This window comes from Opisthorchis viverrini (assembly GCF_000715545.1).
Source record: "Opisthorchis viverrini unplaced genomic scaffold opera_v5_333, whole genome shotgun sequence".
Lineage (NCBI taxonomy): Eukaryota > Metazoa > Platyhelminthes > Trematoda > Opisthorchiida > Opisthorchiidae > Opisthorchis > Opisthorchis viverrini.
In genome coordinates this window covers 297069-306949 of record NW_008751992.1, presented here as the reverse complement: position 1 = coordinate 306949, position 9881 = coordinate 297069, and the positions used below count along the sequence as shown (strand labels likewise).

The 9881-nt window shown below is 42.9% G+C and overlaps 1 protein-coding gene across 1 annotated transcript in view; it reads left to right on the top strand.

Moving 5' to 3' along the window:
• Positions 1-6682: 6682 nt before the first annotated feature.
• The window catches only part of T265_10106 (hypothetical protein), a gene marked incomplete at both ends in the record, with an annotated part of 8304 nt that continues 5105 nt past the window's right edge, over positions 6683-9881 (top strand). The window contains one exon of the mRNA XM_009176378.1: positions 6683-7064. Coding sequence (XP_009174642.1) covers positions 6683-7064 — 382 coding nt within the window. The remainder of the gene's footprint in view (positions 7065-9881) is intronic.

The window sequence follows — 9881 nt, the reverse complement described above, 5'->3', positions numbered from 1 at the left end:
CAAAGTTATTGCGAGGACAGAAAGAAGGTTGTCCAACTGAGATTCATGTGAGTGTGCATTTATAAAATCCCGCAGCCACCAATACCTGGAGTAAATAATGTATGTGCCATTTTTGGGATCGAACCAAGCCTTCTTGAGTTTAGCTCTCACCCGTCGTCTTGGTATGTTTCACGAACACAGAATACAGACACGGTGGAGCTTTACAATCTGTGGAGAACGTTCCCCTTCGCTTATTGCGAACGAATAGGCTAATTTATTCGTGCCAGGAGCTAGCTGTTTTCACGGACGAATTCGGGTGGCTTACAACGATATTCGCTCCTCCGTCCCTCATGGACCAATCAGATTTCAACTAAACGTCACCTGCAATAACTTATTTGGTGATAGCCCTGCTACATGAGACTTGATGAAATCGCTACCAAATGTACTTCCCTGTATCCATCAGATCCAGTCTGTTAGCCAGCTTCCTCCGGAATAAATACTTTGTCTCACATTCTTCACATATTTATTCACATGGTTTAAAAAAATACGAATGCTGGACTTTCTGAATTTATGATGTTTGAACAGAGTAATAATAGACGTCTTATGCCTCTTCAGACCAGCTCACAATGGGAAGACGTCCTAAGGCACCGTACGTCCTCGGATTTCAGAAACTCTTTCCATCCCACAGACACGACTTTTCTTCATCCTAAAACATCAAAATACCCAAACCATGTGTTGGAAGGTTATCGAACGGGTTCGAACACTCACCATCAATCAGTAGTCCTGGGAGGGGAAACTCCATGGGGCTGTGCAACGCTCACTGCTTCACGCAACCGTTCAAAAGAAATTACTCGTACATGTAAGTTTTCTTTTATTGTGTTTCTACTGAGTATTTTTCATTAAAATCGGGCAGATAGAAACTAATGTGGTTTTTATCAGCATTCCATGAATTTCAGGTTAATTGTTGGTACATGATAGGAATTTTATAGTCATAGGGGGAAGCTTGTTTTTGCAAGCACACTATGCAGGGGTCAATTTACATAGCTTGCTTCAGAGTGAGATTCTTCCCAAACTAATTCTAGGTTGCGAACTGATTTCTACGTGGCGAGCTTGTATAAACGAAACTCCCAGATTCCTTATAGTACAAAACCGAACAGACTTGATACGTATAGTTTATGTATAGCTTATAGGCTTATTGATTTAGAAATAAGTAACATCCTCACTGTCTTTATCTATTTGTTCACTCAANATGTTTCCAAATTTAATAGAAGAAAACGCACGTTCACCCACAACGCCAGATTTTTAGAAAGTCAACGAAAATCTGTTTCTTCTATTGACAACACACCGCATGATGCACTTTGTTTGCAGAGAACAAAAGAACAATTTCCTTCTGGACACTCTGTCCTTCTTGTAGCTCATCGGGTGGGTCTGGTCCTTCACTTACTATCAAACGTATTTCATACACAAACACTCGATGACGCCCCGCACTCGTTTGCAAAATTAAGTTAATATTTAATAGAGTTTTTCATCCTACGGATGAAGCCGATCTATGCAGTACAGCTGAGAAGCACTGTGCAGTTGTTTCATCCCTGTTGGGACAAAAAGTGACATCAACTTGGGTTGGCACGTGCGTTGAATTTTTTCAATAAATCATCAGTTTTCTACATAATGCTAGTAAACTAGCCGGACCAGGTCAAGAAATCACAAAATTTACTAGCAAGCATGATGGAGTTTGGTGACCACTTGATGTCTTAGTTGCGAGCGTGGACTTTGAACATGAGGAGATCGGACCCTGCCACATCCCACTGAAGAGTACCAAACAGGACGAGACGGGTGTTGGATTTCCTTTAGCACCGAATTCTGCTGTTTGACTGGTAGATTGGCTTCTTTTTATCTCGGAAGAAGCAGACTTACAAAACTCCCATAGGATCAAGGTTTATTTTGGAATCCCCAAGTCGCTTTTAGCCGAATTCCCAGATTTAACAGCATTGCTACCTGGTTGGCACATGGCAGTCCTTTTTGTTGAATTGCTTGTCACAATGAACACCGTATTCAGGCTATAGTGACGAATAGTGAAACTTTGTGGAGTGCGGGACAGACAGGCTATTGCTACTGATGCTCACGAAGAACAGATACCCACGGTTGTTTTGGAAGGTTGTTACGCAGGACACAGATAACGGTCTTTCTCGATTAGGGACGGATCCACACTAAATTTTATAAGGCTATAAACGGCTGGTCCAAGTTGGCAAGCGACTCGTGTTACTGGGTGCCTGTTGGAGTCACTACTGCTCTATAAAAGCCTAACTGACCTCTTTTTTGTTCGTCCTGTCTATTTGTTTCGCACCTCACACTCAGTCAGGTCTTAACGCCCCCCGTTTCAACAGTTATAACAGACTGTACTGTTTGCTGCGCTACAGCTGCACCACCTACTTTTCCCCCGCAGAAGTGATCCTAAACACTTGAAATGAACCTCTAAGATTCAGTGCTCAGCACATTGGGCCTAATAGATTGTTGTAGTGAAGCGTCCAGGGTAAGAGGTAGCGTCATGACCCTCTTCTGGGTTTTCGACGTCTAATCTTGGTGGTATAACCGCAGCTAGATATGTGCAGACAGGGAGTAAGCAAATTTTGTCAGAAAGAGGCACCTCCGCTTGACCGGATACCTGCTGCTACATGTTTTTTGGGGGGGAATTTTGTGAAGACGGCTCATGTTTGCTTTATTCGCCTACCTGGATTCTAGTGGAGTGAAGCTCGGAAACTACCTAAAACGTTAGTCATTACACAGTAGGTGCTCCGTTGAAAGGGCGAGATGCACAGACAACACTGTGTTTGTCAGTGACGTGAATGCGTACGTAGTGACTAATGACCGTAGTGGCTGGTTCGGGTGACAGTCCTGGGTTAAATGCAAGTGAAATGGATACTGAGGAGAGCAAATGAAAATTTTTGTGCGATTAGAAACACTAAATTTAATGACGTCCATCATTGATCCAAGTGTGCTTCCTGTACAGAGGGAGGATCGAAAGCGAGTTGCGTAGGCGTGAGTCATCCACAGTCGTCGCTAAAATCTTCAAAACTGCAAGACCTAAATGTGACTGACAAAAGTTTGTAGAGTCCCTTGAATAGTTGGAACGAGCCATTTAGTCGATATTTTTACGTGTTTCGAAGACTCAAACGCCGGTTGGGCTAAACCAGACGGCCATATGGATTTTTACATGGTTATCTCCTCCTGAACACGGCCAGTCATAATAGTTTTCTGTTGAGTGTAAAGTAAGTGGATGCTGTGGACAATTATATCCGGCCAAGGCTATTTGTTGGAAGTCCTCCATGTAAATATTGGCTAAAACTGGGGATATTGGAGATCCCATTGGCCTGCCTTGTTCTTGTGAGTAAACAATTGTGTCAGAAACAAACTTATCAAGACTCAAACACACTCTTATACCCCCAACCTAATCATCCACCGAGAGCTGCGTCCGTTCCCCAAGTGTCGTGTCTGCCAGTAACAACCTCTTAGTTATCTCCAGAGCATCTGCCCTAGGGATGTTTGTGTACATTGATATTACGTCAAAACTCACGAGGACTTCGTCCATCTCCAAAGGAAGCCCTGTGACCTTGTTGGCAAAGTCGTACGAATTCCTAATGAAGGTGCTTGATTTGCCCGTGAGCGGTTATAGTATACTGGCTAAGAATCTGGCCAGTTCATGCAGCGGCGAGACTATACCATCCACTATTGGCCTTATCGGTACATCTGCCTTGTGGATTTTTGGCATTCCGTAGAGTCGCGGTTGAATCGAACTTTTGGATACAACCGATACCACTTACCTTGCCCTAAATGGTTTATTACGGATCTTAAATATCTCCCAACTTCAACCTTACTCTTATTCATTATTGAAGTAATACTGCTACCGGTAGTTTGTCGGTAGGGTCCATCGGCGAGGTGTTGCCTGACCTTTTGAAGATAGTCGCTCTTATTCATCACTACTGTGGCTTTACCCTTATCGGCCTTGGTAATGACAATACTATCTACCTGTCTCAGTGTGTTCAACGCTCTCCGCTCTGATGGTGCAATATTTGGAGCTCCCGGCTGTTGGGATTTCAGGACTGTGACCGGTTGTATCCGTAGCTTCTCAGCTTCCGCTGAAGGAAGCTTTTGAAACACTGACTCTACACTAGGAATTATCTCCTCCGCTGTTATTACTTTTTTGCTCACAGCGAAGTTTATCCCCTTTTCTAACAGACAGCGTTCGTCTTCACTCAGTGGTCTGTCTGACAAATTAACTACACTACAGTAATTGTTGGATGGTTTCTTCGTTTCTATGACCTTTCTGGGGCCCTGATTCATGTAAAGCAGCTGTTGGGACGTACGGATCTTTGTCAAAAAGTGTCGGCAAGCCTAAAAACCCACAGTAAAATTTGCTCGTGTTCCAAAGACGTTTTCCATTTCTGGAGGAAATGCTTGTGCTCAGGCCGCCTGTTTTACGAAGGTGTCGGTAACCGAGGTTGCTCGTATCACTAATTCCATATGGTGGCATACCCTATTCCTAAAATATCCATGATTTTTTCTACGGAAAACCGAAGGTGTCGGTAACCGAGGTTGCTCGTATCACTAATTCCATATGGTGGCATACCCTATTCCTAAAATATCCATGAATTTTTACTACGGAAAACGTAGGTCGTATTTCCCACCATGAACCATAACGGAGAACTGTTTTCAATGGTCGAGAACGCTTGAGATGACTAATCTTACAGAAAACCGTTTTTTGTTTCTCCTTCTTTGTCTCCCAAAGCTTTCTGATAAACTTACACTGACGTCCTAAAGTGCTCACACTGATCTCGGCGGCTTTTCGTAAATTCTTTCATAATTGCCTTGGTTGCCGAATACTTAAGGTGTTATACTATCCTTTTCCTCACCAATTAGTTTGACAATCTCCTCCACGGATAAATTCCAGTGTTTCATTTACCGCAAAATTAAAGGACTTGTGTACCACCAGTTAGAATCCATCGCGTTTATCGTACCGTAAACATCGATGAGGCCTTTTAGGGTAAGCTGTCGGATAGATTCATGCAGAGAAACAACGATGGTAGTCGTACTATTAAGGTCACAAGTAATTTCCTAGTATTGAACGGACAGTCTAAAACAGACTCCTGTTGACTGGTGTGAGTAGCACAACTCAGTTTTCATTGGAAAGACTACTCTGCTTGCTTTTGGTTAAAGGAATTGTGTTTGCCAAGGCCAGTTGGTTGAAGTAAGGTAGGAAGAATTCCTGGATTATGCCAGACAGTGGAGCTGATATCAGATGGCTGGTGATTTGTCTATTAACATCAGTCATTTTATGAGCTAGCTGTAGTCGTACACACACAACTGGAGAATCTATTTTGTTGGCTCTTTGGAGTATGAGTAGAAGCGGAAAACTTAGTATGATGTACCTGCGATAACGTTGCTTCCTCGACTCATTTTTGAGGTGCTTAAAGCCTGCAAAAGTTGTTAGATGTCGTGTACTTTGATAAACACGGTATAATAAGGGTCGTAGCGAAAAATACTTTGTAGAAATCGGCACGAGAGGTTAGGCGAGGGTTGTATTTGAACGAATGCTGGTATAACAGGGGATACACGGGATGGGATTTTCAGGTCGTATCCACGTAACCAACTGTTGATCCTTTTGTTGTGCTACCTTTAATCTGTTTTTTTACCTTCAGGTCGATCTTACCGTTTCTATATTAGTGGAGACCATACGAAAACTCCTCATTTACCACCCAACCCTTTGCAATAAGAAAAGTAAAGAACAAGCCGAGCATCTCAGATGTGCTGACAATTGCAGGCGCTCTTTAAGCTGGTTACAGACCTGTACAATTATCAATGATTTTAAACTTGGGTGTATTGACAAGGAAAGCCCGCCGATCACTAAACATTGAAAACTGACAGGCAGTAGGGTCAATACATTAAGTGCCAATAGTCCTCACTGTTTTTCCAATTACCCTATTAGCTCAGAAATAGTTCAAGAACATCCTATTTGTTGCTTGAAAACCAAGCAGACATATTTCGTTCATTAGTTTGGCTTCGTGAAAGAATATCATACAAATTAGACATGTTGACAAAGGTGTCCATGGTCATCAACTCCAGAAATATGAGGTTGGACTAGTTTCACTGACTCCCCACTTTAAATTCAGCGGGCACTTGCTTCTTGCGTTGACCTAGGATCGTCCGCCGTAAATCGCATCATAGTTGATATTTCCTCGGTAACTACGGAGAGGAAAATTCAAATCAACTCCGGTGCAATCGATCAAGGTTGATCGACTTTACATTTGTTTTGCCCTTACTTTTTCGGTAGAAATTCAACTGGCCCTTTCCAACGAATGTTGTGCAACGCTATCCAGAAGAAAATCAGGAATACGTCAAAAATGAGCTAACTACTCTCGATAATCATCAGTAGCCTTATGACCAGATGCATCTGAGGGTGCCCTTACCCCTCGTTGTGGTAAAAGTAGAAACGAAATTGTCTGTCACTTCGAAGACTGAAAACGTGAACTTAGTGTCTTTTTTGTTAGTTCAGTACTTTTGTTCTCGTTGACGGTCTTCTCATTCGATGCAAACAGGTTTCAACAGAGATTTTCGGTTTGAACTCACCAACCGCCGCTTATACCATCAAGTGAAACCCCCAAATCCATTCACAAGACCAAAACTGGCAAACCAAGTAAATCCGTGTTTAATGACGTCAGACAACAACGTTCTACATCAAGGGGAACCCCTCTGGAAGATCGGTGACACGGTGAACCCGATTCAGTTGGACTTCAACGTCCCGGATTATGTGACCCAAAGAAATGATGCAGAAAGTGCATCCTGGAAATTATGTCCCCCTACAAAATATTGTGACAATAGCGAATGCAATTCTGATCTGGAGGCTATCACTTCTAAAACTGTCTCAGAAGCCAGCCAGCTTCCAGATCCTACATCCGTAATACCAGATGTAGAAAGGATGAGACGCGATATAGCAAACGGATGGACACTACCATCAGTTGCCTTCAAGTACGCCGTACCCTCTGCATCATGCTGTTATGAGCCCTGTTGCGAGGATGTTCAGGCACAAGACGGTAAGCAGTTAGTTACTGCTTTTACTTCTAGGTCTTGAGCTTACTGTGCTTGCTCTGCGGTGCGATTTTTCTGACTTCATGTAATTCATCGTAGCGGGAAATTGAATCCTGGCTATTGTTCGTTACCGTTGCATGTCAATTAGGTGAAGATTTCCGCACATATTTCTGACCATATTTACAGTACAAGACACTACGCTGATATTCTCGTAGACAGTGCCAATTCATTTTTACCTGAACTTGTGAAAGATTATCCAATATTGATCTCCCTACTTTAAGGAACTGACTGTGAGTGATAACAGTCTCCTTTAAAGTTGGAAGAGGCTTTGGGGGAACCCGACGTTACTTGAAATAGGCAGAGTTCCTTCTAACATACTTGTATGTTCTGGCTTATTGGGGGTAAAAATTTCCCACGACCGTTAACTCGTTATGATACAGCAACCCGATTTCTGCTCTAAAATTTCGTATTTTCATATTTTTTATCCTGTTCAACCATAAATGAGTTTCCGATATTTAGTTTGGTTTGTTTTGATCCGAGGTATGGTGCCCTGCAAAACTGCCGTGGAAAGCCATTTCGGGTCTGAAGAGGACACGGAAAATTGCGCCGTATCATGACTATAAAATAAAATACTCTAAATGTTCAAAAACGAGATTACGAAAAATCGGGCATGGTGATCTGGGTAAGTGAGGTCACCGAATGGGGTCAAACCCAGATGGATACTTTGTATTTAAGCTTCCTTAGAATAACGGGAGATGCAGGACAACCCAGAACAGGTTCTTGTTTAAAGCTATCACCCGTATCTGCAAAACGTCTTTGCTGAGTGTTCCGTGGAGTTTGATGAGCACTTGTTAATTTGAATACCCTGCTGAGTAGACAGAAACACTAGGAACACTAGGAACTCTGTGGTAAATTTATCGTTCTCATGGATAATGCTACCCATCGGGAAGTCGTGATCGTTGTATGGAGTGCTGATAAAGTTTGCTTCAAGTTCCAGTTCTGTCAGTCAATGCTTGGTCTGACAAAAAACCCACCAAAATACGCTGCATTATTATACCGTTCCTCTCTGCTTATACACTCTTGCGGCGTTCCTGTCATAGGAGGATGAGGTGTCCTCATTGTGTTGTGTAAAAATTAGTGGGGAAAAATCAGCTGTTGACATGATATCCGAAGCTACTCGAAGCTGGCGGCAGCAGACAGGGTGGCTCGTTTTAATTTCTCAACTTCATGTAAAACTGTCGTAGTACCTTTTACCCTGTCTATGAAGTTATTGAAACAAATTTTGCGGCAAAATTTTTAGCCAGCAGAATACAAATGAGTCCGAACTGGACGTTTATTACGCAGTGGACCTAAGCGCCATGGTTGGCAAACTTCACTGAAATAGCCTGGAGAAGCGCTAATACGTTATCTCACGAAATGGAGCTGTGATTGTAAGATATGACTTTTCATGCAAGAATCATGATGAGGGTTTCACCCGCGGACCTATTCCTAAGGACCATGACACTAATGGCCAAAGAGGGCTCTTTACGACTTGGGCGTACTGTCTAGGCTGTTGGTCGGCTTTTCCGCCACTTGATCTTCTCTTTGCCACAACGCGCTATATTGCGCCGTATCATGACTATAAAATAAAATACTCTAAATGTTCAAAAACGAGATTACGAAAAATCGGGCATGGTGATCTGGGTAAGTGAGGTCACCGAATGGGGTCAAACCCAGATGGATACTTTGTATTTAAGCTTCCTTAGAATAACGGGAGATGCAGGACAACCCAGAACAGGTTCTTGTTTAAAGCTATCACCCGTATCTGCAAAACGTCTTTGCTGAGTGTTCCGTGGAGTTTGATGAGCACTTGTTAATTTGAATACCCTGCTGAGTAGACAGAAACACTAGGAACACTAGGAACTCTGTGGTAAATTTATCGTTCTCATGGATAATGCTACCCATCGGGAAGTCGTGATCGTTGTATGGAGTGCTGATAAAGTTTGCTTCAAGTTCCAGTTCTGTCAGTCAATGCTTGGTCTGACAAAAAACCCACCAAAATACGCTGCATTATTATACCGTTCCTCTCTGCTTATACACTCTTGCGGCGTTCCTGTCATAGGAGGATGAGGTGTCCTCATTGTGTTGTGTAAAAATTAGTGGGGAAAAATCAGCTGTTGACATGATATCCGAAGCTACTCGAAGCTGGCGGCAGCAGACAGGGTGGCTCGTTTTAATTTCTCAACTTCATGTAAAACTGTCGTAGTACCTTTTACCCTGTCTATGAAGTTATTGAAACAAATTTTGCGGCAAAATTTTTAGCCAGCAGAATACAAATGAGTCCAAACTGGACGTTTATTACGCAGTGGACCTAAGCGCCATGGTTGGCAAACTTCACTGAAATAGCCTGGAGAAGCGCTAATACGTTATCTCACGAAATGGAGCTGTGATTGTAAGATATGACTTTTCATGCAAGAATCATGATGAGGGTTTCACCCGCGGACCTATTCCTAAGGACCATGACACTAATGGCCAAAGAGGGCTCTTTACGACTTGGGCGTACTGTCTAGGCTGTTGGTCGGCTTTTCCGCCACTTGATCTTCTCTTTGCCACAACGCGCTATCCTGTATGTGTCATCGCTGTGTCATCATGGTAGCAGCAGAGGATGATGTGGCGCAGAAAACCGTCGTTAGGTAACCACAAGATTTTCATTTGTCGAAAGCCTTTGGTGGGCGACGAAGTAATGATACAGCACCTTGAGGTTGCTGAGGCTAAATCAATGTCACTCGAATGTGTAATCGTCATGGTGAAAAACTTCGACAATCTATCAGGATACTGAAGAG